This window comes from Xiphophorus maculatus, chromosome 20, assembly GCF_002775205.1.
Source record: "Xiphophorus maculatus strain JP 163 A chromosome 20, X_maculatus-5.0-male, whole genome shotgun sequence".
Taxonomy (NCBI): domain Eukaryota; kingdom Metazoa; phylum Chordata; class Actinopteri; order Cyprinodontiformes; family Poeciliidae; genus Xiphophorus; species Xiphophorus maculatus.
Window position 1 is genome coordinate 29,728,463 of NC_036462.1, and position 25,519 is coordinate 29,753,981.

Below are 25,519 nucleotides of genomic sequence, written 5' to 3' on the forward strand. Positions count from 1 at the left end.
AGGTAGGCACCAGCACCGCCCGACCCCTCTACGGGACAAGGGCGTACCGAAAATGGATGGATGGAAAAATACCTGGCTTAAATGCTGCGACATTTATGTCTGGTTTAACTCGTCTGACCTAAAAAGGAGAGAAATGAACCAACAACAAACTGAAGGTTAGTCTTCCCTAATGCCTCCGCAAAGCCTCAGGCTGTTTACAGTCGTGCTGCATTAATGTCATAATTCATGCAGAAGCAACAAGCAGGTACTGAGTGCATATACACTGTACAGTGCATTAACTGAAACATGTCTGTAATATTTGTTACATTAACAAATATATGTCATTTAGCACAGTGGCCCCTCTTCCGGCCCACCCCGTGGCGGCGCCCCTGGATCTCGCGCGCAGACGGCGGAAGGAGGATAAATCCAGGTTCGGACTCGCAGGCGGTGTCAGTCCGGGGGGGACAGAGAGGAGGGGAGGAGTGCGAGCCGGAGAAACGGCGGAGGAGCTTTCCATCGACACCAGGAGTTTACACATGAAGGTTTGCTGGTTTTTGAAGTTTTGACGTGAGAAGCAACAACCCACGCGGGCGGTGATTTTCCTCCCGACCCGATGAGAACCCCGCGCGCGCGCTCTCGGCCAGGGACGGAGGATCCAAAGTTGTTGGAGGTACGCTTTAAAAAATGAAATAAACTAAGCTAATTCGTAATGTCAAACATATTCGTGTTGTACAACAATTTAATAACAAAATAAGAAATTAAAACTCTTTATTTTGCTATAAACGTATTACATTGATGAAAAGCATTGTTTGTCTCTGTGTTTTCTACTTGTTCTTTATTCTACTGTTACCTCTCTGCATCAATTCGATAGCAACTGAGTGGGTTAAGCAGCAGCAGCAGCATACCTCAAACATCACTGACTCACAATAAATTCCCAGAATAAGGTGTTGCCCTGGTTTATTATTTCAAGTTGGCTCAGATGTTTGCATCCTGTCTGTGGACTGCAGCCAGGATCCGTTGGCGTGGCTCAAGTGCGCTCAAGGTAGATTGTTGGATTAAGAAACAGTGGCGACCACGAGAAGAAGACAATTTAGTTTAAAGCCCTGTTTAATTTCTAACAGTTTGCAACATGTTATGGTAATCTTGAGGGAAAATACTAGTGTCTGTCTGGTATGCATTCAGAAGTAAAAAAAAAAAAAAAAAAAAAAAAGAGTTAAAATCGGTCCTAATGTTATTAAAAACAACATTGGGGCGAACAAAAATATTTTCCAAATTTTCATCTAATTGTTCTTTGCCGATAGGTGTAGATATCTTTCTGAGTGCTGAGCTCAGCAGAAAGTTGGAAAACAGTTTATGAATCTTAACTTTCTTACACCTTATCACAAGGAAACCAAATATTGAAGTTCATTCTGCAGAAAGGCATTTTCCCTCACAGGCCCTGGAAATCACACTAAACCTTTCCTGTTTTAAATCTTTTAGGATAACCGGTCGTTAAGTTTTCTATTGCGTTTTTTTTGTTTGTTTTTTTTTTCAACTCAGAAGTTAATTTACACTAAAAGTCATTATGCCTTTAGGCAATGTCGGGAAGCTCAGATGAGGATGACTCAGCTTTGTGAGCTTCTGATAGGTTCATTAACAACAGTCGAGGAAAACGGAGGACGACCTGTGGATGCTGTGTAATGCAATATCTCAAACACACTGCTTCATCATGACAATATATGAAGAAGAGAAATATTGATCTAGCTCAACCTTCGGCGCAATTTCCATATGTGAATGTTATTCATAGAGGAAGAATCTGTTATTCTTAAAGCGACAAAGCTATCAGTAAAGAGATTACAGTGATCAACACTGCAGCTGTTTGGCCAGCATAATGTCCCATTTGGAGCTGGGATTTACAGAACCGCAAGTGGCCATTTGGACTTTCCATAATGGCTCTTAATAACTGTGGTTAATAATGAGAAAGGAACAATTAATGTTTTTAAATATAAATTCAATAACAAATGCAGGTCTTCTGCTGTTTCTCTGTATTTTAAAGGAACAATTACACTGAATTTCCACCACACAGTGACAATAAAAGTACCAGTGATGTTGTTCAAATGTACTTTTCCACATAAATTTCATCAAATGTTAACATCCCATAGGAGAAATGTATCCTTTTTTTCTTGCCAAACTTTCAACTCTTTCTTTATTTTAAAACCTAGAAATAGAAATAAAATGGCTGTTCTTTAAAAATGACATCACATTTTCTACAGTAGATATGCAACAAAAATTATGTTGTCATTTTTCAAAGGGCCATGTAACATTTGTGGCCTTAAACCAGTTTTATTCATCTTTAGTGAGGTCGTAGACTCATGATTTGGAGTGGCTAGCTTGCTATCCTGAGAACACCATCCCTACAGTGAAGCACGGTGGTGGCAGCATCATGTTGCGGGCCTGTTTTGCTTTAAGAGAGATTAGTGCACTTCGCAAAATAGATGTGAAGTGCACATCTATATGGAAATGTCGAGGCAACATCTCACGGCATCAATCATGAAGGCAAAGCTTCGGAACAAATGGATCTTCCAAATGGACCATAATCCTCAGAACGCAATTCAATTAGTTCTAAAGTGGCTTAATGAAGACAAATCATGATAAAACTTTAATTTCAGCGCCAGAGGGGATTTGTGTGATTAACGCGGTTTACTGACCAGTTACACCAGTTATGTTAGGAGGAATGGGCCAACATTCCAGCAAACCATGTGATGACCTTGTGCAAGGAAACCCGAAACATCTGACCCAAGTCATACAGTTGAAAGACAATTGTAGCAAATAGTAAAAGGAATGTGAGTAAACCTTTCAGTTTGATGATAGTTAAACAAAAAATAACTTTTATTTACTTGGAAATCAGCTTTTAAAAATAACTTTTGTATTCTTAATAGTGAGAAACGTGTCTTTATATAAAGTAAATTAATATCTTTTCATATTAATATCAATATCTGACTTAACCCGTGATTCAAACAAGGCAGAGTAACACTAATGACGCCTAATTTTAGATATTTTCAACAGAAGAACTTTGTGTCTTGATCTGAATTTTGGTGTTAATCTTGAATTGATTTATGGAATAGGCCTGACACTATGACTAATTTTGCTGGATGATAAATTGTACCAGAAGTTATTGCGATAAATGATAATATTGGTGTGTTGAGACCATTTTCAAGTAATATAAAGATCAATAAACTTTCAGATCTAATGAACATTTAACACTGGAACTTGAATACATTTTAAATATCCAAAGTAAATAATCAAGGCAACAGAAATGACAAATAAAATTAATTATGAGGTCTCCGAAAACTGTCCTTAAAAAAAGGTCTAGTTGAGACCAAAGCACCAGACTGAAGATTTTTGTCATCCAATTTTTGGTAGAAAGAGAGAAAAGAGAAAAAACAATAAATCGTGCAAATGGAAATGATTGAGTTTATTTTTATTTTTTCACGCGATTAATTGATGTATTGCTTATTGTTGCAGGCCTTTTGTAGAATGGAATAAAACGGTGAAAATCGACAGGCAGGTTCTGTAATGATCAGGAACTCAATTTCTGCCTGTGACTCAGTGAGACTTCTGGGTACGATGTGAACGTGACGCGGTTTCAATCATAACTCATCTCTGTTAATCCCAGTGGAATTCTCTGCTTCGATTGGTGACGGCGTCGTCCTCCCTTTTTTGTTTCCTCGCCCGCCTGAGTGCCATTTATCGGGAGAAGCTGCGGAATATCGCGGTGGACGGTTCGTTCTCGATCCACGGGTCACGTCCTTGAGACCGATCTTTTGAGAGAGGAGATATAACGGTCTAAAAAAAACCCAAACAAACAATAAAAACGTCTGCGGAGCCGCGCTGTAAATAGCACAATGAGCTGAAACCGGTTTGCAACCATTTCCCCCGCTTTATTCACCGTGAGTCAGAAAGAAAGTCAATCAGTGCCATTACTATGTACGCCCATGTCCTCACACTTTAACCTCAGGTTCACATGGAGATGAAAACGTTAAAATGTAACACGACATAAGCGGCATCCTATGAATTATTGATGCAAGGACGTTCTTGTTCTGCAAAATGTTCCGTTCGGCTGCTTAGTAGAGGACGAGTGTTGTGGGTTTTTTTTCTGGAGTAAAATCTCCTTTTTCTGGTCTGAATAAAGTTTGTTTACTTCTAAACAAAACGCTCTGAGCTGATTACCTTCAGTGACACGAGCGGAAAAGTACTTTCTTCACCGCCTGGGAGTTTTCAGGAGGTACACTGTGTCTCCTTGCCGTGAGTTCACGCACATCTTTCCCCTCCGCGAGGCACGTAGAGGTTGTGACAGGAATGCAAACTAAAGAGGCCGGGGGTTCTTGAATGCAACTCTACTGTAATGTGTCGAGTTAATGATCCACGTGAGAACGTCTGTGCAGAATGAAGGGAAGGGTCGTGGTTGGTTGTTGTGCAGAGATGGGTCAGAGAGAGCCAACGGAAACATTTGGATTCGGTGGATTCGAGTTCAGCAGCGGTGACTAACCTGTTCTCTGCTCTCCTGCATAAAGCGACTAATTTGGAGAATTTCCATATTTGGACTGACAAAAATAGACACGGGGAAACACAGAGCAGTGCAGAATTACAAAGCAAAGACCTGCTGAGTGTGGTCAATATTTTCCAGAAGCATCTTTTACTACAATTATAGTTGCTTTTTTTTTGGTTATGTTTTTAAGAGTTTTGCACATCTACAGATTGAAATTCTTCTCTTCAAAACAAGATCAGTCAAACTGAACACACTGCAAAAACACAAAATCTTACCAATTATTTTTTTCCCCCTAGTTTCTAGTGCAAATATCTAAGTACACTTGAAATAAGACAAAACTAACTTACAAGTTAGGGGAGCTTGTTTTAAGTCAATACTTTCTTAATATTGATTTTAAAAAGCTTCTAGTTCCACTGACAGATTATTTCACTTATAACAAGACATGTTCCCTGTTATAAGAGAAATAATCTGCTTGAAAACCACGCATTATTTTTTTTTCACTTATCATTTATGCACTCCTTCATGCTGGACTGTCATATAAAATTCGAGGAGCATGCTTTAAAGTTTGTCTTAATCTGCCAAAATGTGGAATTTCCAAAGAGGTATGGATACTTTTGCAAAGCACTCATAGATTAGTGTTTTCAGGATGTCATAACAGAAACAGATTTAGTCGTGTTTGGAGAAGCTCCCTGTTGGAATACATAAACATTTCTAAGTGTTTGCGGTGAGCCACAGGAAATTCTTTTCTTTATGACTACAGATGCTTTTATCATCTGTCTCCACCAGAGTGATGATACCTATGGTCCCATTTGTAATAGAATGAAGAAGTGACTATGAATAATATGATCATAAGTTCTAGGACTATAACTTTTATCTTCACAGACTAGAACAGCGATTTAGCTTCTGTTTATCTTGCAGGATGACCAGCAATGTCAACTTGGAATAAACTGCAGATGAACAGAGGAAAAAAACAATTCTTTCCAAATACAAAAAAAAGCACAAAACAATTGTTCTTGTTCTTGCCACCTTGAGTACAGGCTAGTGCATCGTGTGCAATTACAAAGAAATTTGATTGTTTACTCGAGGCAGCAAAAACTGGTCAGGATATTTCATACTTTACAACAACTCCAGTTCAGAACTCTAGGAAAGTCCTCATGGGGACCGCCGACTGCTGCTTTTGTTGGTGTAGTAGCCACTCCCACTTTAAATTTCTGATCAATCTTTAAAAAATTGTGGAACACCTGGCACCTGCCAGGTGATGTGTAAAAAATAAGCTGCAAGAATTACTAAACCAGGGCTACAGGAACAGAATTATGTCATATTTCCTAAATTAAACTGATGCCTTTAACAATCGAACGACATTTTTTTCTCCTTGTCCTTTTAGGTGTCATTAGCTGGTGCTAAGGATGTTTTTGTTATATCACCAGGCGTGGAGGTAGTCCTACATCATCTGTGAATTGTTCCCCCTCTGAACCTGGGAGTGGCGATGGTCCACTGGACCACAGTGTGGGGGACATGCATCCGGCTCCAGACTCTGCTGGCCTTTGCCTTGGCCAACTGTCCCTCACAGACCCCCAGCCCGCTCAACTTCTCCGTCGTTTACACCATGCCCTTCTTTCAGGCACAGGGACCCATCCAGAACATAGTGAACAACTCAATTTACCAGGAAGTCTACGTGGCCTCACGGAATGTCATCGAAGCCGTCAACAGGAGTCTGGAAAAGGCCTGGGAGCTCCGCACTGGGCCGGTTGGAAGCCCAGAGTGTCGCATATGCAACTTATGCGATATCGATAAGGATTACAACTTTCTGGAGGACACGGACAATCAAGTGTTGTTGCTGGACACTCCTTTTATGTATTTATATTCCTGTGGAAGCTCTCAGTATGGTGTTTGCTATTTTCACGAGCTGAACTCAAATGGAGGACTACCTTCTCGCTCTAAGTGTTTGTTCAGGAAGAGTGCAAACTCTGCTGCTTATTGTCCAGACTGCGTGGCGAGCCCTCTGGGTACCAAAGTCTCAATGGTAGAGGAGGGTCAGGCAGTCTACTTTTTTGTTGCTGCCTCCATCAATGATAGCGTTACCCAACGTTATGGAAGGAAGTCGATATCAGTTCGCAGACCACTGGCCACAGAGGATGGTTTCTATAGTGATGTGCGAGGCCTTACTGTCCTGCCTACCCTCCGGAGGACTTACCATATTGACTATGTCTACAGCTTCTTCACTCAGGAGTTTGTCTACTTCCTCTCGGTCCAAAGAGAGAGCCCAGATCAGGAGTCATCTCCATTTCAGACTCGTCTGGGACGTCTGCCCCGAAGCGAGTGGGAGGTGAAGAGGTATCGTGAACTGATCCTGGAGTGTCGCTTTGAGCCTAAGCGTAGGAGGAGGAACGTTCGCGAGCCCTACAAGGACGTCGTGTACAACGTGGTCCAGGCGGCGTATTTCGGCAAGGCGGGCAGGGAGCTGGCGGAGGAACTGGGGGCGGAGGAGGAGGACGACATCCTCTATGGGGTGTTTGCTGTGACTGATGACAATGGGGTCACGGAGAACGACTCGGCTCTGTGCGCCTTTCCTATGGACAGTGTGAACAAGGCAATCGTTGACGGCGTTGATGATTGCTGTCAGTCTGGGCCAGAGCAACTCTCCAGAGGGCTTTGCCACTTCCAGCCATGTGAAAGCTGTCCACACGAGGTGAGTCTGTCGGTTCACAACAACAACAGAACAAATCCACCTCATTGACGTGATACTTGATGTAACGGAAAGGTCCGCAGTTCTACTTATGGACAGCAGAGATGGTAGCTTGACTTAGACTTGTTGTCCGGAACTCAGTTCTCATCAACAACCTTTAACTTTGGCAATTAGGGGAAATTCAACTGTCTCTCTTAATCACTCGTTACATTGTGCCTCCATCTGTAATTGGTGAAGTGCCTTGGGATATTTTTGCTATTTAGACTTGATAAGAAAATATAAATGCAAATTTAGAATTTTTTTTATATATACAATTTGACAAATTGGAATATGTAGAAATATTTAGGTTTTTTTCACTTTACAGTGAAGGAGTGGGAAATGTGTAATTATTACTAACAGGTGTTCATGAAACCATTTCAAAGATGATTGTGTTTCTTCAAAATAAAAGGACTTGCAGTTTGACTGATTTTGAAATTCAGCATTAACTGTTGTTTATACCTTTCATACAATTTTTCTTTTGACATAAAGGCATAAAAATCTGATAGGGAAGATTCATCCATTCATTGTCTATACCTAAGTATTCTTGCATTGTTGTGTGTGTGTGTGTGCGTGTGTGTGTGTGTGTTTGCTGTCATTGTTCAAGAAGCAGGTCCCACCCTGAGGAGGTCGCCAGTTTTTTCACATGACAATAAGGAAAACAGGAAATGTAATTGTATAAGTAATTTGGAGCACTTCATCACAGGTTCTGAAAAAGATAACAAATGTTATTGCATAAAATTATTCTTAATGAAAAAGCAGATTTGAACATAATTTGCATTCATAACTCAGACACTAAATTGCATTTATATATGTGATGAAATGTTTGCCTCATTCATTAGAATTGATTTGGGACTCATGACTGTATTATTATGTGAAGACAGAGTCTGGTCGGCAGAGGAGTGGAGTGTGTGTGTGACTGATCTGAATTATGCTGGAAAGAGAGAACATGATAAGATGAGAATGAGGTCATATAATCGATAAGATTGTATTTACAGGAATACATATTTCCTTAATTACTGTTCAGGTACAGTAGCTTGATAAAGAATCATCACCGCATGTGAATTTTTAAAGTATCTTTGTGTTTTAACAGTTTTTGACTGGTTGAAATGAGTGGAGCAACTAAAAATTTTTATATATGATTATTTTAGCCAAAAAAGTATTTCTGACTGAAAAAAACTATAAGAAACTCTTTACCTGCTAAGGCAGGCGCAGCATAGCTGTAGAAAAATCATCTTAATATGCCTCATGAAAGAAAACAAAGCAAATAAAAAACAATAGCAATTCCTTTCAAGCACCATGTTTGAGAAAAGTCTATCAAAACAAATTGTTTAAGAACAAATCCAGAAACAATTAAGATGGAAAAGTTGGTTATTTTAATCCAGGGTGACATAATTTGCATTTGTGAAGAAGTGTAGAAACAACATGTCGCACCATTATGTTACTACGGTAGCCCAAGTGGGACATAGCAAACACCATTTCTAGGCATTATGGACTGACGATATTTGGTGGTACTATTGTGATAACGATGAAAAGGATGATAAAGTAGGCAACATCATTCATAGTACCACAAACACAAAACATTCCTATAATTGGGTTCCTCAGGATGCCAGTTACATAAAAAAGTGTGATTAATGTCACTAAGCTGCACACAGTAACTGCATTTAATCAAATTTTCAAATTTAATGATACTTATTGATGCTCTTGTGAGACAAATGGCGGAGAAAATAGTAAAAATGTCATTTCTGAAAAGGCTGTCAGTTTTTGTTGTATTTTAACATCGTTACTTGGAATTTATAAAGGCAAAGATAAATCCAAACTCTTTTCATCATAAGAAATTTTTCATAACAGTTAAATTTATAGTGAAGTTGTCTGTCTGTCTTATCTACTTCATTTATCTCTAGTTTTCTAGAGCACAGGAGAAGAGGAAGTCTGGGCTACAGATTTATTTTTGGTTAAAAAAATGTCATGAAAAAGTCTCACTGCATGCACACTGTTATTATTATTACTATTGTTTTATGAAACAGTTGAGTGATGTACAGAAAATTGCTTTTTTTTTTTTAGGATATTATCATCTCACAGCATATGGTGTGTTAATTCTCCAGGGAAAAGCTTACAAAAAGGCTGCTTATTTTCCCAATTCTCATGCATATTTCCCATAGCAAACATGCTTTCTCTGCTTTGGCACCAGTGCTACCAGTAGGGAGGAAGACTGGCAAAGTGGGCATTGTGGTGAGACGACCTTTTCCATTAAGTCCCATGTAAACAGTTGTCTTGGAGAATTCATGGGGAATTTTATAGCTGAAACCTTTGCAACAATAGTTAATAGTTGGGATGTTATTTCATTTTAGTTAGTGATTTAAACAAAACATCCATAGTAACTTCACAACTAATATTTAGTACTTGATCAGTAATTGTTCATAATGGTCTGTTTTGAAGTTATGCAGTTATGTTACAATTAAACAGTGTTTGTAATGTTTCTGATATTCTGTCTTTTATTAATATTAGAATGAAAACTCCTTTCCCCAGGCTTCCTCTGCTCTAAGTGTTTCTTACCCAGCCACGTGTGTTTTCCAACACTCTTTAATGCACTCTAAAGTCCAAACCTCCAATAAGTGTAGAAAATATTACAGACTGAAATGTGTTTGTTGACTGTCTTATTTTCTCTATGAAAAATAATTCACTCTTTCTCTGCCAAACAGATTTACAACTGGACACGTCCTAGCAAAAGTATTCACGCCCCTTACTTTATTTTTGTCATGTTGCAACTGAAAAACATTTTATATTACATGTAAAATGTAAATGTGTTGTATTTACATTTTATATGACTAAGCAAAAGAAAATAATTGTATCGTTTTTACAATAAATAAAATATTCTTAACATAATAAGGACATTTTTCTCCAAAGCTCTACAGTAAATGTCCATCCTTAATTAAAAACTCGATTGTGTCCAGAGTTAGTTTTAGTCCTCACAAAGTAATCACATTTTTGTTTTGGGCCACTGATTAAGGAGGAACGTTTTGTGTATTTGCTAAGTCGCTTAACTTAGACCTATTGAACATAAACTCATAAACTGAATGTAGGAGCTGTATCACTGTCGCATTTACACATAACAGAAATTCTATCAAAGAACCAGTTCTAACATAGCCTCCATCAATCCCGCTTTAGCTATATAAAAAACAACACCGACAGCAGAATTAAACTAGCATAAACACTAGAAATACAGTCAATGATCATCTAAAGAGCAATGCATTGTAATTTAATCTGCTGTAGAGTGTTTTTGACACTTTGTCTTTGGACATGTTGTGATCCACTCTTCCTAACTTTTTAAGCACATACTTTCAGATATGGCAAGTATCTGGCGATGGCCACAAGGACTGGACAGAAACACAAATGCTAAAGATTTCTCAGGTTCTCCTGATGTGAGAACATCCATCTCTGAAGTCTCTTTATTGTGTTCTTTGCATGCCAGTGTTCCCACAGCAACCAGTGTACATAGAGGAAACAAACAAACCATTTCCCAAAAGAAACCCACGTACTCCCATTAATCCCCTGATCAATCACAATAAGGTAATCAGAATACTGGAATGTAATTCTCCATGGAGATTACTAAAACCAAAGTTCATACCATATCATTAACTTTGACCCTCTTTTGTAACAAACATTTGTTCATTTAATGAGCTGCTTTTAGTCAAGCTTAGATCTAACTTGTGCTCTGTTGCTATCTGCAAGGCGATCTCTCTGTCGACGATGCATCATCTGATCACTGCTTCTTACTAAATCACATTATCACCTTGCGCATCTGGTGTGCCGGGTCTTTTTCTCATGGTCGTCGTGGTGACGAGCACACCTTGCCCCACGTCTCCATCTGAGCCTGGACACGTATCAGCTTCTAAAGATCAAATCTTGAAGGTGGACAGTGCATCATTTTTATGACGCTGGCTTTGAACCTGACATGCCCAGTTGTCAGGCTTGTATTGTTTTCGTCAAACTAACATAAAAATTATTGCTGATTTGTTGTTAGTTGCCTATAAACAGTTGCCTGCAAGTATTAACAGGCAGTCTTTAGTAGCAGATGGGCTTGTTTGTCTAGATGTTAAATGATGTTCTGTAATATCTGACCCTGAAAGCAGCAACTCCAGTAAAAACAGACTCGTTCTTTCAGTAGCGGGGTTGACAGTTGAACTTCAAAGACTTCAACTGTTTTTGAAGTTTGCAGACATTGTCAGCATTTCAATGTTAGAACTTAAAGACTGCCTGCTTTCTACTTCTGGTCACTGTTTCCTCTCTGTTTGCTCCCCTGGCTGGTGGCGTCAGAGCATGGAGAACAACGCCACGTGCAACGACCATCCCACCATGGTGTCAAAGCCGTACTACAGAGTGGACCTCTTCAACAGGAAGATGACCAACGTCCTGCTCACCTCTCTCCTGGTGACGACCATAGAGAACAAAACCGTTGCTCACATTGGCACCTCAACTGGACGTCTGCTTCAGGTATGTCGCGTTGTTGCAAAAAATAAAACCCAACTAAATAACAATGCTTTGCAAATTGCAAGGTTGTGTTGGGTTACAGTACATTTGCCTCCTGAGATGGTGCAATACATTGTGAATTTATAAGAACAAGAAGAGATGAGATTTTAGCACTAGATTCGAGAAAACCAAGCTAGGATTTTTTTTCACAAATAGAGTAAAGGCTTCACAAACTGTCTTTAAAAGAGTCTGTAATCATTAGTTTAGAATAATCCAGTATACTATTGACTAGAGATGCACCGATTCGACATTAATATCGCTATCAGTCCAGATATTGAATAAAATTCTAGATTGGGTTTCAGTGACAATGTGTCTGATTGATAAGGGCAGATCTATTCAGTATAATTGTGATGTATATAAGTGATGTCATGCTTTTTAAATTTTACTTTACATTATATTTAAAATTGCTTATTGCAATTTTAAATATAATTCTGAATCATTTGTTTGGTTTGTTGCAGCTTTTTTTTTATATATATGTTTGGCCAAGAGAGTCAACCTATTAGTTTTTGTCAGTTTCTTTATTATTTTCTTCCTAATTGCACTGACAGAACAAATTAAAGTTATGTTGTTTTTACATTTTTGCCCAAGCTTGTAAAGCTATCAGTTTATTAAAGTGTGCTGTGCTGGTGCAGAGTTATCAATTAAATGTGTAATTCAGTACATTTATGTCTTTGTTTTTAAAAAATGAAACATCTTAAGTCAATTCAGGGCCATTATTTTGTATCGGATCATATCGATACAAAATAACGTAACGGCCGATACGATCCAATACAAAACCTCGGATATCAGCATCAGTATCGAAAGTGGAAAAAAAGTGGATTGGTGCATCCTTATGATTAATTAGACCTTATGTTGTGCTTTTTATCTTTATCTAATGTGAAGAAAAACATTTAAAATACTTGGTTCTTGTGTTTTCACAAGTAGAATAAAATTTAATAAATCTTAAACAGTGTTTAAAACAAGTTTAGTGCAGCATTAGAAGTAGATGTGATCAACAGTATTCTTGCTGGTGACCTGTCTCTTGCCCAGTAATAGGTACCAGTGATGGATGGATGGATGATCAATATATTCACCCATTCACCCTTATATATATATATATATAATTTCTTAGCACATGCTATGCTATGTCTGTGTTTGCAGCTTGTGTTGACAAGATCCAGCCCAGACATGTTTGCCAATTACTCCTTGGTCGAGAATCAGAGGGTGTCTTCTATTGCTGCTGTTTACTCCTCGGAGTATCTGCTATTTGTAGTTGGAGACAAGGTATGGTAAAACAACCCGTTTCTCTGGTCAAATATTGTAATTAATTTATATTACTGTCCCTTTTTTAGTTGAGCTCTCAGGTAGAAGGACTAAAACTTTTCTCCAGCGGTTTAAAGACATTCCTGTAAGGTTTCATTACAGTCCATGCCTGAATGTTTTGACAAAACAGTTTATGTAGATGGATGTAAAATACCAGATCAGTTATTACATTTGTCAAACTTAGCACTGTTAACAACAGAAAGGCTTTGTTATAATATTAATGGAATCCTGAAAACATGTTGGTCCTTTTCAAGGCTTTTCTACCATAACTATGCAGGAGCGCTGGCTATCAACATTTAACAGCTTTCTTTTAGAAAACTATTTTGTTGACATTTAATTTTTTCTTCCTCTTCTTGTCTATGACTAAGTAATGCATTTGAATTTAACTGAAGTAGTTAAAATGTAAATTTAATTAGCTTAGTTAAGTTCAAATGTTGTGTTTAAAACAGAACGTTTCACACAGATAGTAATCAGAACGTCAATTCTTGGGGATCATGGTTGCAAAATTATTTCAGTCTGATTGCAAGTTAAGAAAAACATGCAACCATGTCCTTACTCTCATTATTATGTCATTATAAGTTGTAGTAGTATTTTTTATAATTACATGACTTTTGAAATGTTTCCCTTACTGTACAGTATTTTTGTTCTTTATTCAGCTTTTTGTATGTACTTTATCCTATCTTTGTGTGAGTCTGTATATCTATTCTATTCTATTATTTTTAGACAAGCTAAAATAGAAAAGCTGTGTTTGGAATGAACTGTTGCAGAATGAAGCGGTCTTTGAACGAGTTGACTGATTTCTCTGTTCAGATGATTCAGGTGCCCCAGAGGGGGCCCGGCTGCCAGCACTTCGTGACCTGCGTCACATGCCTGACGGCCCCGAAGTTCATGGGCTGCGGTTGGTGCTCTGGAGTGTGTTCGTGGAAGAGCGAGTGCCACAGCCGCTGGAGGAATGAATCCTGTCCGCCCGGGATCAGTGGGGTGAGGTTTGCACTGCGATGTCAATGCAAGGTGTTGACTTTGTATATTGAGGTCGTTAATTTCTCCTCCTACTTATGCAGTTTTTTCCAAGGACTGCTCCCCCTGATGGACAAACGGAGCTTACGGTGTGCGGATGGGAGTTTCAGTCGCCGCTTCGACCTGCTATCACCTCCAAGACCCACCAGGTCCGACTGGGACAGACCGCCTGCACTGTGATTCCACTCAAAAGCAACAACACGCAGTGAGTGAACCTGAAGGGTTAACTGTTGTCGTTCTCTGTTTAATAGTCAATGCGCTCTAGAAGAATACAAAACATTAAACTAAAATTTTCTCTAGACAGAAAAAAAGAAACCTTTGTTGGTTCTCGTAGGGTTGCAGGCTCTCATGTCTCCAGCATGCCTCTCACTTTTACTCTTACTCAGACAAATCAAATTTTTTTTATTCCCTATTTATTTAAATTAGGACAATGCATGTTAATGTCATACATAAAGAGAAACATGGCAGATTGTGAGAAAATGGAGCAATTGTGCCAACTATCACTGTGAAAGGATGGTCATTAAAGAGACATGGGAAACATATCTGCTGAGTATGAAGAGCTCTGAAGCAGCAACATGAAAAAGTAAAACTAATTTAGGCATCAATGAGTAAATATGACAGAAAGAAATTATTGGAAGCTGTTGAAGAATTACAATTTATGAACTACAAAGGTTTTCAGAGGATGTTTGAATTGAGTAGGTACACATTGAAGTATGATTGTACTAGGAATTTTTATAAGTTTCGATAACTTTACAAAAAAGCTGTCCTTCACTCCACAGCTATATTCCCAAACATGTCCGCCCCTTCTCCCTAAAAGTTACACCTGTAATCCGATTCCCACTCCACTTGTTATTGTAACAGTTTTGTGTTTTTCTGTTCAAAACATGTACAAAGGACTGACACTACAAGGACGCTGTACACTACTTTTCCCACGTTATTGCCCTTGATCATGCTCATAGGGTTACCTAAAAAAATCAACATGGCAGCTTACAATTTTATTTTTTAATCTTGACCATTATAATAGTTTATTTTGTTAATTTGCCACCCCCTAAAATGTTGTACAATTACATTGTACTCACAAAAAATTTAATGTTTCTGTGTATAGAAAAACTTTACCCAATTTCTTTTTAAAACAGGAAATTGTTGCTAAAGTCAGATGCAAGTTGTTTGCTGATGACTTGCTGATGTTTGTCTGTCGTTTGCTTCTGTCAGTTTAGTATGTAAGATTCGCTCTGGGACCTCCGAGCTGTTCAAGCCGGTCAACATTACAGTGGATGTGCACGAGGGCAGGGTGGAGGGCCGCTACTCTATTGATGGCAAGGCTGAAGTACCAGGGTTCACGTTTGTGGTAACTATATTCTTCCTTCTGTCAGACCCGGAAGACTACATGTTCATAGTGACTAAAATGTAAATAAAATTGTTTTAAGTAACCTTTTAACCAAAACAGAGAGTCACCTTCCCTGTAGGTTCCAAACGTCACAGAAATCCAGCCTAACTACGGACCGCGGGTCGGAGGAACACTCATCACGATCACTGGGTTCCACTTAGATGCTGGAAAAAACAGAAGAGTCACTCTGAATGAAGTACCCTGCCATATGAGAAGGTGAACAATGGATTTTGATATTCTTAAATGTCAAAAAACATTGAGATAAGTTGGTTCCAAAGGCTTAAGGTTATGTCTCTCCCCACCGGGACCAAAACCAAACAAGCCTGTACCATCTTATAGCAACTCCAGTGACAAGAACCACACACTGGTGTGTACAAATGCTTTCTTAATGACCTTCAAACAATTTTCACGCATGCGTTGAACAAGTTACTGGAAATTTCAATAACTCTTTTTATGGCTTCACTTGCTATTCATCCAGATTATTTGGTCCCAGAGGCTCAAGCTAACAGCTAATCTGAGAAGGCAGACGTCTAGCATCTACAAAAACTAAAGGGCCAAAAACTGAACACTGATTTGTTGAAATTCAGTTTTAAGGACCTTTAAACCATTTCCAGGTTTGCATTGAACATTTTATTTTAACTTATGCAAACTCTTTTCAAGTCTTCATTTACTGTTCATCCAGATTATTTGGTCCCAGAGGCTAAAGCTAACAGCTAATCTGAGAAGGCAGACGTCTAGCATCTTAAAACAACTCCAGTGTCAAAAGCTGCACACTGATTTGTTGAAATGCTGTTTTAATGACCTTCGAACCATTTCCATGTTTGTATTAGCGCTGATATTCCCACAGAAAATCTAGAGTCAGAGCGGAACCTGTGTGTAGTACGAGTATGACCTTCCAGTGTGAAACGCGTACCAAGAACAGAATATGTATGTGGATAGTTACTCTGACTGGAGATGCTTTACATGTTTCCATCTCAGTATATATTTCACTCAGGAAGATTATTGGTGGCGCACAGCCTCCCACGTCCATTTTCACAGTAAATAATCATCAATTTCTATGTACATACCCACCCAATGCAAACGTGACAGTCGTTTTCAGGTATTTTCCATAAATCCCCTTTGAATTTTTAAAGTTGTGAGTTGTTTAAAGACCATAAAAAGCATGTTTTGGTCTTGGCCCCTATAACCAGCCTCAGCCTGGATTTATACTAAGACACCAAGAGTTATCTACTGCTGAAAAGATATTAGCTGCTTATAACCTTCAGGCAGAGCCTCATTAATGAATGTCTAAACTATCCCTTTAAGGCCTTGAATTATTGGATGATTAAAAGACATGATATTTGCTCAGACATTTTTATTGCTGTGACCTAACAGTCAAACTTGTTAAAACGTGCTTTAATTACTAGTTAGGAATCTGTTGACTGAGGCAGAGGAATAATTCAGCTCATTTTACTGTAATCTTCACCTAATGGGGAAACTGGGGTCAAATGTGGAGAGCATTTCAGTTGAATTCACATTTTTGTTTCTTCAGGTCCAAATCAGTAGCCAATGTTTCGTCCATCATCTGCTTGTCCCAGGCCATCTCGGAGGTGAGGGATGTCCCGCTGAGCGTTTTCATCGACAAATCTCCAGTCCACACCACAAAGGTGTTTTACTACAAGGAAACTCCGAAGATCACGGCCGTGCTGCCCGCCTGCAGCTTTCACAGGTTGGCAACACAGAGACCTCAGCCCAAGCAGCCGGCGCTTGTGTCTAATTTTATCTGGAACGTAAAAGGACGTCAAACCGTGGAAGTTGTCAAATTTCAGGACTTGACAATCTAGGAATGAAAACGCAAATGCCTTTGTTCTTCTCTCTGAACGTAGAGGTTCAAAGATCGTGATCGAAGGGGAGAACCTCGACTCGGTTTACCGCACCGTAATCCGCTTTAAGCCCAACGAGAGCCACCTCAGAGCAGTAACAACGGTACATTTTGACTGTGTTAAGGGGCACGTGACCCTAAAAAATCTTTTTGGGTTATTGATTTTTACCATGTACTGAGAGCTAAAGTAACGCCACGGTGTTTGGCTCCAGGAGTGCATTGGGAAGTCCCTGCCCACTCAGATGGAATGCGTCACTCCGGTGTTCCAGAGGGATGAGAGCGAGGAGGGCCTGCTGTCGTTTGACATGGACGGCGCCCCGGGCCTTTGGAACAAAGAGTTCTCCTATCATCCCTACGGAGAACCCATTCCTTTTGAAACAGAGGGACATGTGCTCAGTTTGTATCCTGGGTTTGACGAAGTGTCCCTTCATGTAAGTGATTAGCTTGTTTATAATTACTCTGAAAATATTCTATTGGAATTAAATCCTTAGCGGCCACTTGATTAGGTACACCTCACTAGTACTGTGGTGTGGGTTTGTATTTTTGTCCGCTGGAGGTGTCCATCAGAACATGGGTACATTGTCGTCACAAAGGGATGAATATCAGTAGGAACAGGCTGTGGTGTTTAAATGTTTAGCTGCTGCTGCTAAGAGTTTCACCAAAACAGCATCTTCCACTCCATTACACCGTCTTTCTGACCCGGCCCTGTGAAAAAATGGCAGCTGAAATTGAGACTTGTTGGACCAGGCGACATTTTTCTACTTGGTTATTGTCCAATTTTGCAAGGAAAATCATACCTTTCCTTCAGCCTTCAGTTCTTTGCTAACATGGTGATTGCCCTCATGTGCAATTCCGCTGGATTCTAATCCCATTAAACTGCTGTGTCTGGGATTTCTTCCATTGAAGGGTTCCAGTCTCTGCATATTGTCTCATTTTCAGACCGTTCTCTATAATTCTGAAAGATGGTGGAGTTTCTGAAACATTCAAAGTCACTTAAATCCTCTTTCTTCCCCATTCTAATGCCCAGTTTGACCTTCAGACAGAAGTCTTTATCATATCTAAATGCCCAGGGTATCCGATTGCTGCCATGTGATTTGCTACTTCCCTACTCGTGTTATCGAGCAGTTGAACTTGTATATCTACTGAAGTGGCCGGTGAGTTTATAATGTCTTTTAAAATGTTCTTCGTTGGACTTGTTGTTTTTAGCATAAGAAACTGAACCTGGTGAGCTCCTGCATGACCATCATCATGACGGTGGCCGATGTCGACTGCGATGCCAAAGTCCTGGATAATGAGATAACCTGCAGGATCCCTAAAAACATCACCATTCCCAGCGAGGGACTTCCAGTGAAGGTTGGTCAGATTGTGTTTTCATGGAAAAGTTGCCCTCCAGGATCATGTTGTGAAGGCGATCTGCTCAGGCACTTATTGAATACTCTGTTGGTTGACCTTTGACTCAGATTTAAGCGTGACAGGGAACAAGAGGACAGTGACTGATGAAATATTTAGCTGGATTTTTCAGTTATAAAATAGATTTTGTTGAAGTTCAGAGCTAGTCAGACTGTAGCCAAAAGGTTCCAGCTGGAATCTTTGAATTCACATGTTTCTGGTACGCCCCTAAATTTATCGTACGTCTGCAAGCAACAGCTGTATATGACAAAGCTGCTCCTCTTGGCCCACTGGGGGTTAATTTTTGCTTCAAAAAACTATGTGCTGGAGAAGACTATTGTCACTTGCAATTTGTGCAAAAAGGACCTGACCTACCAGCAAACATATTCAACCCTAAAATAGCATCTCAGTGCTAAACATGTTGCAGCAGCACAGACGTCCCCAACGCTAATGTCAGCATCATCCATAGTCCACATTTCTAAAGAAGTTCCATGAATGATCAGGAGTTCCTGAAACACTTGATAGATGAATTGGTATCATACCACTTTGCACCAATATGATGGTTGAATAATCTAAACAACATAAAAAAACAATTAATATCTTTGTTATTAAGCTCACATGTCTGTTTATTCAATAATTCAGCAGCAAAAAGAGTTTTAGAACTGAAAATGTTGCTCATTTTGTCAATAGAGGTAGTTTTTGATTAATTGCGATTAATTAATTGTAGACCCTGCAATTAACTCAATAAAAAATGTTAATCAAGTCCTGCCAGAGTTTTATTGATTTAGATGTTCATTATATCTCAGTAGAAAATTCACCCAAGTGTTTTACACTAGGCTTTTGATCTTTGATTTATTTATTTTTGTTAAGCCCTAGAACTGACTGAGAGCGTACTTTCTTTTGAAAGTACCATGACAACCATGACTGATATTTTCTCCCCTCTAAATGCAAAAACAAATTACATTAAAAAAAACTTCTAATTTTTCAGGTCAAGCATTTAGGCTTCAGGAAACACAGCTTTGTTTTAAACACTTGGAGAACTGCAAGGTAGTGCTTAGCATCAAAAAGGAGATATGTGCAAAACTAATAACACCTGCAGTGTGTGTGTGCGCGTGTGGGTGTGTGTGTGTGTGTGTGTGTGTGTGTCTGTCTCTGTGCTCCAGATCTCCATCAACGGCCAGGTTCATAATGTTGGCACGGTGGTGAGGGTCAACAATCACTACATGGTGGGAGTAGTTCTGGGAATTCTGGCGGCTCTGGTGGCCGGGGCCGTGCTGGCCTTTGTTGTGATGAAACATTTGAGAAAGAAAAAGAAAGGTAGGTCCCTCTCTCTTTCTCTCTCTCTCTCTTTCTCCCTCTCTATCTCTCTCGTTCTTGTGTGGACCTTGATCAGAGTTGTTTATAAAACTGGATTGGAGTCTTGAATGGGTAACAAAAGTCTTTCAACTAGAACAACGCAAGTTTTTGACCGGATGTCCATGCACTTTACTTTTTGGGGGTCGAGGGGGTTGATGATTAAAAACAAAACAACAACAAAAGCTTTGTCTTTCAGCCTCAATGATAGAAGCCCGTTTGTCCCACTCTGCCACTCGCTCTGTGACCAACACTGTGGAAATGTCTCCCACGGGAGACTACAGGAGAGGTAATTCTAGAAAACACATTCACACCCCTTGGACCTTTGCACATTTTTTAATGTGACTAACATACTTTACTGTGCGATGGAGTATTAAGGCCACAACAAGAAAATACAAAATAAAATAAAATTACACATATAAAGTCATAACATCACAAGAAAAAAGCTGTATTACTACAAGCTAGTTTTAAGCAAATAATTCCTTAATATTGATGAAAAGAATTACTAGTACCACTGGCAGATTATTTTATTTATAACAAGACCTTTTTCCCAAGTTATAAGTGAAATGACCTGCCAATGGAACTAGTTCTTTTTGCATCAATATTAGGAAATTATTGACTTAAAACAAACTCTTATTTCTTGCTAAAAACTTACTTTTAAGTTAGTTTTGTCTTATTTCAAGTGTACCAAGATATCGTCCACTAGAAACTAGACCAAAAATACTTGGTAAGATTTTGTCTTTTTGAAGTGAACGCTCTCTAGAGTCTAGAGGGCCACATAAAAAGCAATTCGGCCCCCAGACCTTCAGCTTGACACACGTTATAGTGCATTGACACATAATCCCACTCAACTACATTAAAGTTTGTGGTTGCCAACGTGAGAAAATGTGTAAAAGTTGAAGGGGTTTTAATAATTTTGCAGTAATAAGCTACACATCAAAACCGCAGTGATACAGCAGTAACACTCCTCCGTATCTGTGCTTCCACCAGTCGTTTCCCTGAGCCCCCCGACCCCTTTGATTGGGCCGGTGGTGTTTCGGGGCCTGGCCTACTCCGCCTGCAACAGAGATCCGACCCTCACCCCACTCATGCAGACAGAGAAGATCTCCATCTCCAGCTTCAGACCTGAGCTGCTGGAGGAGGTGAAGGACGTTCTCATTCCTGCTGAGATGCTGATAGTGCAGCACCACCGCATCATCGGGAAGGGTGAGAAGAACCACATCAAAATGAACGTCAAAGGGGTACAAAAAGTCAACATTTCTCATTCTGTTTGCGGTTTTGCCCGCAGGTCATTTTGGAACTGTCTACCATGGTTACTTATCAGACTCCAACAACAGAGAAACTCACTGCGCTGTCAAGTCTTTGAATAGTAATGTCGATTTAACAAGAGAACTAGAAAGTCAATCCAGTGGAACAAATTGTCTAAGCATCTATAATGTTTTATGTTTTTTTTTTATCTATCCACTCTCCAGGAATAACGGATGTGGAAGAGGTGGAGCAGTTCCTGAAAGAGGGCATCATAATGAAGGGTTTCCACCACACCAACGTCCTGTCTCTGCTGGGCATCTTCCTGCCGCAGGAAGGGCTCCCCCTGGTGGTGCTTCCGTATATGAAACACGGAGACCTACGGCACTTCATACGCTGCGAGAAGAGGGTGTGATGTACTGTTATTACTTTAATTATAAAGCATAAAAAAAACAGCAACTGCTGCGACAAAGAACAGTACAGATAAAATTAATAAACATTCAAAATATGGAAATGCATTATTTGATTGAACTGGTCTGTTTTCATAAAGCTGTCTGCTAACTACCTAATGGGTAACATATTTCTTTTGTTGAATTTTTATTATTTTTATTTTTAGAACCCGACTGTAAAGGATCTCATCGGATTTGGGCTGCAGGTCGCCAAGGGGATGGAGTATTTGGCAACCAAGAAGTTTGTCCACAGAGATCTTGCTGCGCGCAACTGCATGTAGGAAACGAACATCAGTCAGCGCTATGAGATTTTGACCTCTTGCTAAAATCAGCGAATGAAGCGATGATAAGCTCACTGTTCCGCCTTCAGGTTGGATGAGTCGTACACGGTGAAGGTGGCGGACTTTGGCATGGCCAGAGACGTTTTCGATAAGGAATACTACAGCGTACAGGATCACAAGAAGGCTAAGCTGCCCGTCAAATGGATGGCCATCGAGAGTTTGCAGACGCAGAAATTCACCACCAAGTCAGACGTGGTACGTGGGATTAAAGATGCCGATGCTGGCAGAAGAGTTAAATATGTTTGTTTATTGATGTCTATTCTAGATCTGACATATCTTACAAAAGTATTCATAACCAGTTAACTTTGTGTTGTTACTATTAGGAGTGCATCGATATGAAAATTTGGGCTGATATTGATATCCCATATTAACTTCATTGTTATTAACCAATACTTACCGATAATATACATATTTCACTATCCTTTCGGCATCTTGAAAAAAAATACCCACACCACTGACAATGTTTTTGTGCTACAGTTAAACTCTCCACAATCCTTTGCTGCATCATTATCAGCGTCACATGACCAAACAAAAACCACATGACAAAACAATCTCCAGAAACAAAGGATAACAAGATGGAGATAAATATTGGTTGTTAATATCGCTATTTTTTTGTTAAAAAATTCTGAATTTCCGCCGATGTCGATGTTAGTGCCAATATATCATCCTCAGTAACAATCACACTGCAGTGTTTATTTTTGGGATAATAATATGTGATAAACCACCACAGAGATATCCATGTTTGTGAAGTGGAACAAAAAATATTTATGTATTTATGTCCATCTTTTCCTATTTCTCCTATTTTAATTTCTAAGAAAAAATAAATAAATAAAACCAAGTGCCCTTTATACTTGCATCTTAAATCTATGTGCTATTTTGTCACATTAGGTCGCAATGAATTCCACTGAAAACGTTTTATGAACTGTGTGTGGTTCACATAGAGGTTCTGCAAGGACCTCTATGTGGGACTCTGCATGTGTCTTACTGGCTGCTCCCCCGTGTTCTTTCCTGCAGTGGTCCTTTGGTGTTCTGATGTGGGAAATGCTGACCAGAGGAGCGAGCCCCTACCCAGAGGTGGACCCTTATGACATAACGCATTACTTACTGAAAGGCAGGAGGCTTCCCCAGCCACAGTACTGCCCTGACCCACTGTGAGTAACACGAATGATAGCAATTAGCCGCTAGCACTGTGGATTCCCAATAGGTAATAAAGTATCCCCCCCCCCCCCCGTGCAAGCGTAGCGCAGGAGATCTGGACACAAAGTCCAACCAGCGGAAACAAGCAGTTCAAATGGTAACCCAGTAGTGGTAAATTGTCCACTACTCTTGTTCTAACATGCTTATGAAATGTTGTTGGGGAGTTAATGTGTACGACGCACTTTGAAAACAAACTCAGTGACACACTTCTTTGTTTTAGCAGGTTTAATGATACTTTTTTTTGCACTAAACCTTTTACCTAGCAGCCATAACGACCGTTTTGAGAGGCAATGCTAACCAGCCAATCGTTTCACGTGTATTTTCCACCGAGGTTTTGTCACACACTCCGTCAAAAAGCATTCTCACAAAATTACACAAATCCCTCAATAAATTCATGACTAATGAGTCACAAGTACAGACCCACTGTTGGAGGAAAGTAATTAATCCAGGTTGTAGTTTGTCACAAGCAGCTAAACACAGGCCCAGAATGCCATGCGCTACAGTTAGCTTCCTGCTTTTGGAGCGCTAGCATTTACATGAATTCCAACTGCGCCAGGATTCCCTTTATTAAACCCAGACCTAAGTTCTTATCCAGACTAGAGTTTGCTTTTTTGGTTCGCATTTGAGTTCAATTGCACATTCACAGATCCCCAAACAAACTGGACTTTCTAGACCAGGGCAGTCAAACTCATTTTCGTTTTGAGCCAAATCAAGACACCGAAGGCTTTTAAAGGGCCAGTTGTGCCAGAACCTGTTCACAAGCCGTTAAAATATCAATGAATTCTTAAAATTACATGGTTTATTGAACATCTCTTCAGTCCCTCGTGATTCTTTTTGTGATTTTTTGCAATAAAAATCAAAGTGTTTGTGGTACTCATTTGGAAATATTTGCCATATCTGCACTTATTTATGATAGTAAAAGCCACTTTTTATTACTCGCTATATAGATCATGGACTATAATCTGATGTGAATTAAGACTGAGGCAGCTGTTTAGTAAGACTGTTTTTGTCCATTTTTGAGAAAAATATGCACTAAACTCCCAATTACGTATCAGCGTAAAAAAGTGCAGGGATTTGTTGATTTTGTGTGAATTTATAATTTGGCAGCAAATAGATAAAAACTGCATTGATTTGTTTGATAACAAAATATTTAAGACTAACTTCCTGTTTAGTCTGGAATCTAGAGGACCACATAAAAAGCTATGCTGGGCCAGATTTGGCCCACGGGCCTCGAATTTGACACACGTGTTCTAGACAAACGAGCTGGAGTCCGACTGAAGCGGACTAAACGGGGCTGGTGGGATGCACCGTGTTGCCCTGACTACTCCTGAACTGCAGTCAGGGGCCTCACAAAGCCACTCCTCTGGCTGCTAATAGCGCTCGGGCCACATGTTTGGACACCCCTGATCTACACTCTGTCCTCGCTTTTCCCCAGATATCGCATCATGCTGCAGTGCTGGGATCCTGATCCGGAGCTCAGGCCCAGCTTCGCCATTCTGGTTTTGGCCGTCTCCACCATCCTGTCAAGCCTGGAGGGAGAGCATTACATCAGCCTGAACGTCGCCTACGTGAACCTGGACCAGCCGCGGCCGTACCCCGCTCTCACAGACTCCCCCGATGAGTATGACTCCACAGACGAGTCTGAAGACTCCGGCTCAGACTCGGACTCTTCCTGATGCAGGAAACAAACAAACAAACAAACCAAACAAGCCACTCTCCTCTGACACATTTGTGTGTTTTATGTCAAAGCAGGAAAAACAAAGTACCTTCTTACTGTCTGAGGACATGAATGTGATAATAAGAGACTGCAGGTTACCTGAACAATACCAAAAGTTGTTAGTTTTTCTGTTTGAAAACGTAGGAACATTAGTCACGTCTCAAAACTGCCTCTGTGGGCCAAAGTATCATACTTTGTGTATTTTTCATACAGCGGCACCTCCATAAAATATATATATACTGCTCAAAAAAATAAAGGGAACACTCAAATAACACATCCTAGATCTGAATGAAAGAAATATTCTCATTGAATACTTTGTTCTGTACAAAGTTCCATTTCCACAACAGCAGGTGAAATTGATTGTCAATCAGTGTTGCTTCCTAAGTGGACAGTTTGATTTCACAGAAGTTTGATGTACTTGGAGTTATATTGTGTTGTTTAAGTGTTGCCTTTATTTTTTTGAGCAGTATATATATATATATATATATATATATATATATAT

The 25,519-nt window shown here is 39.7% G+C and overlaps 1 protein-coding gene across 2 annotated transcripts; it reads left to right on the top strand.

Moving 5' to 3' along the window:
• Window positions 1-339: 339 nt before the first annotated feature.
• Window positions 340-25,112, top strand: mst1r (macrophage stimulating 1 receptor). Of its 2 annotated transcripts, none has more exons than XM_023325668.1 (21): window positions 340-649; window positions 5,892-7,196; window positions 11,547-11,723; window positions 12,900-13,022; window positions 13,872-14,042; window positions 14,123-14,283; window positions 15,291-15,426; window positions 15,545-15,681; window positions 16,997-17,173; window positions 17,331-17,430; window positions 17,539-17,757; window positions 18,533-18,679; window positions 19,879-20,032; window positions 20,268-20,357; window positions 21,059-21,274; window positions 21,357-21,437; window positions 21,541-21,722; window positions 21,930-22,039; window positions 22,133-22,298; window positions 23,118-23,254; window positions 24,736-25,112. In XM_023325668.1, exons 2-21 carry the CDS (start codon window positions 5,994-5,996, stop codon window positions 24,974-24,976), a joined length of 4,128 nt encoding a protein of 1,375 aa, XP_023181436.1. In that variant the 5' UTR covers window positions 340-649; window positions 5,892-5,993; the 3' UTR covers window positions 24,977-25,112. The 2 variants fall into 2 exon arrangements, with proteins under 2 accessions (XP_023181436.1, XP_023181437.1); XM_023325669.1 differs by having other exon boundaries at window positions 5,935-7,196.
• Window positions 25,113-25,519: the final 407 nt, after the last annotated feature.

What these genes read in the sequence shown, in the direction of transcription:
- mst1r (XM_023325668.1), top strand. Translation starts at nt 5,994, where the DNA reads ATGGTCCACTGGACCACAGTGTGGGGGACATGCATCCGGCTCCAGACT. An exon ending in GCGAGGGACTTCCAGTGAAG is followed by an intron (nt 18,680 to 19,878) that starts GTTGGTCAGATT and finishes TCTGTGCTCCAG; the next exon opens with ATCTCCATCAACGGCCAGGT. An exon ending in CTTGCTGCGCGCAACTGCAT is followed by an intron (nt 22,040 to 22,132) that starts GTAGGAAACGAA and finishes TTCCGCCTTCAG; the next exon opens with GTTGGATGAGTCGTACACGG.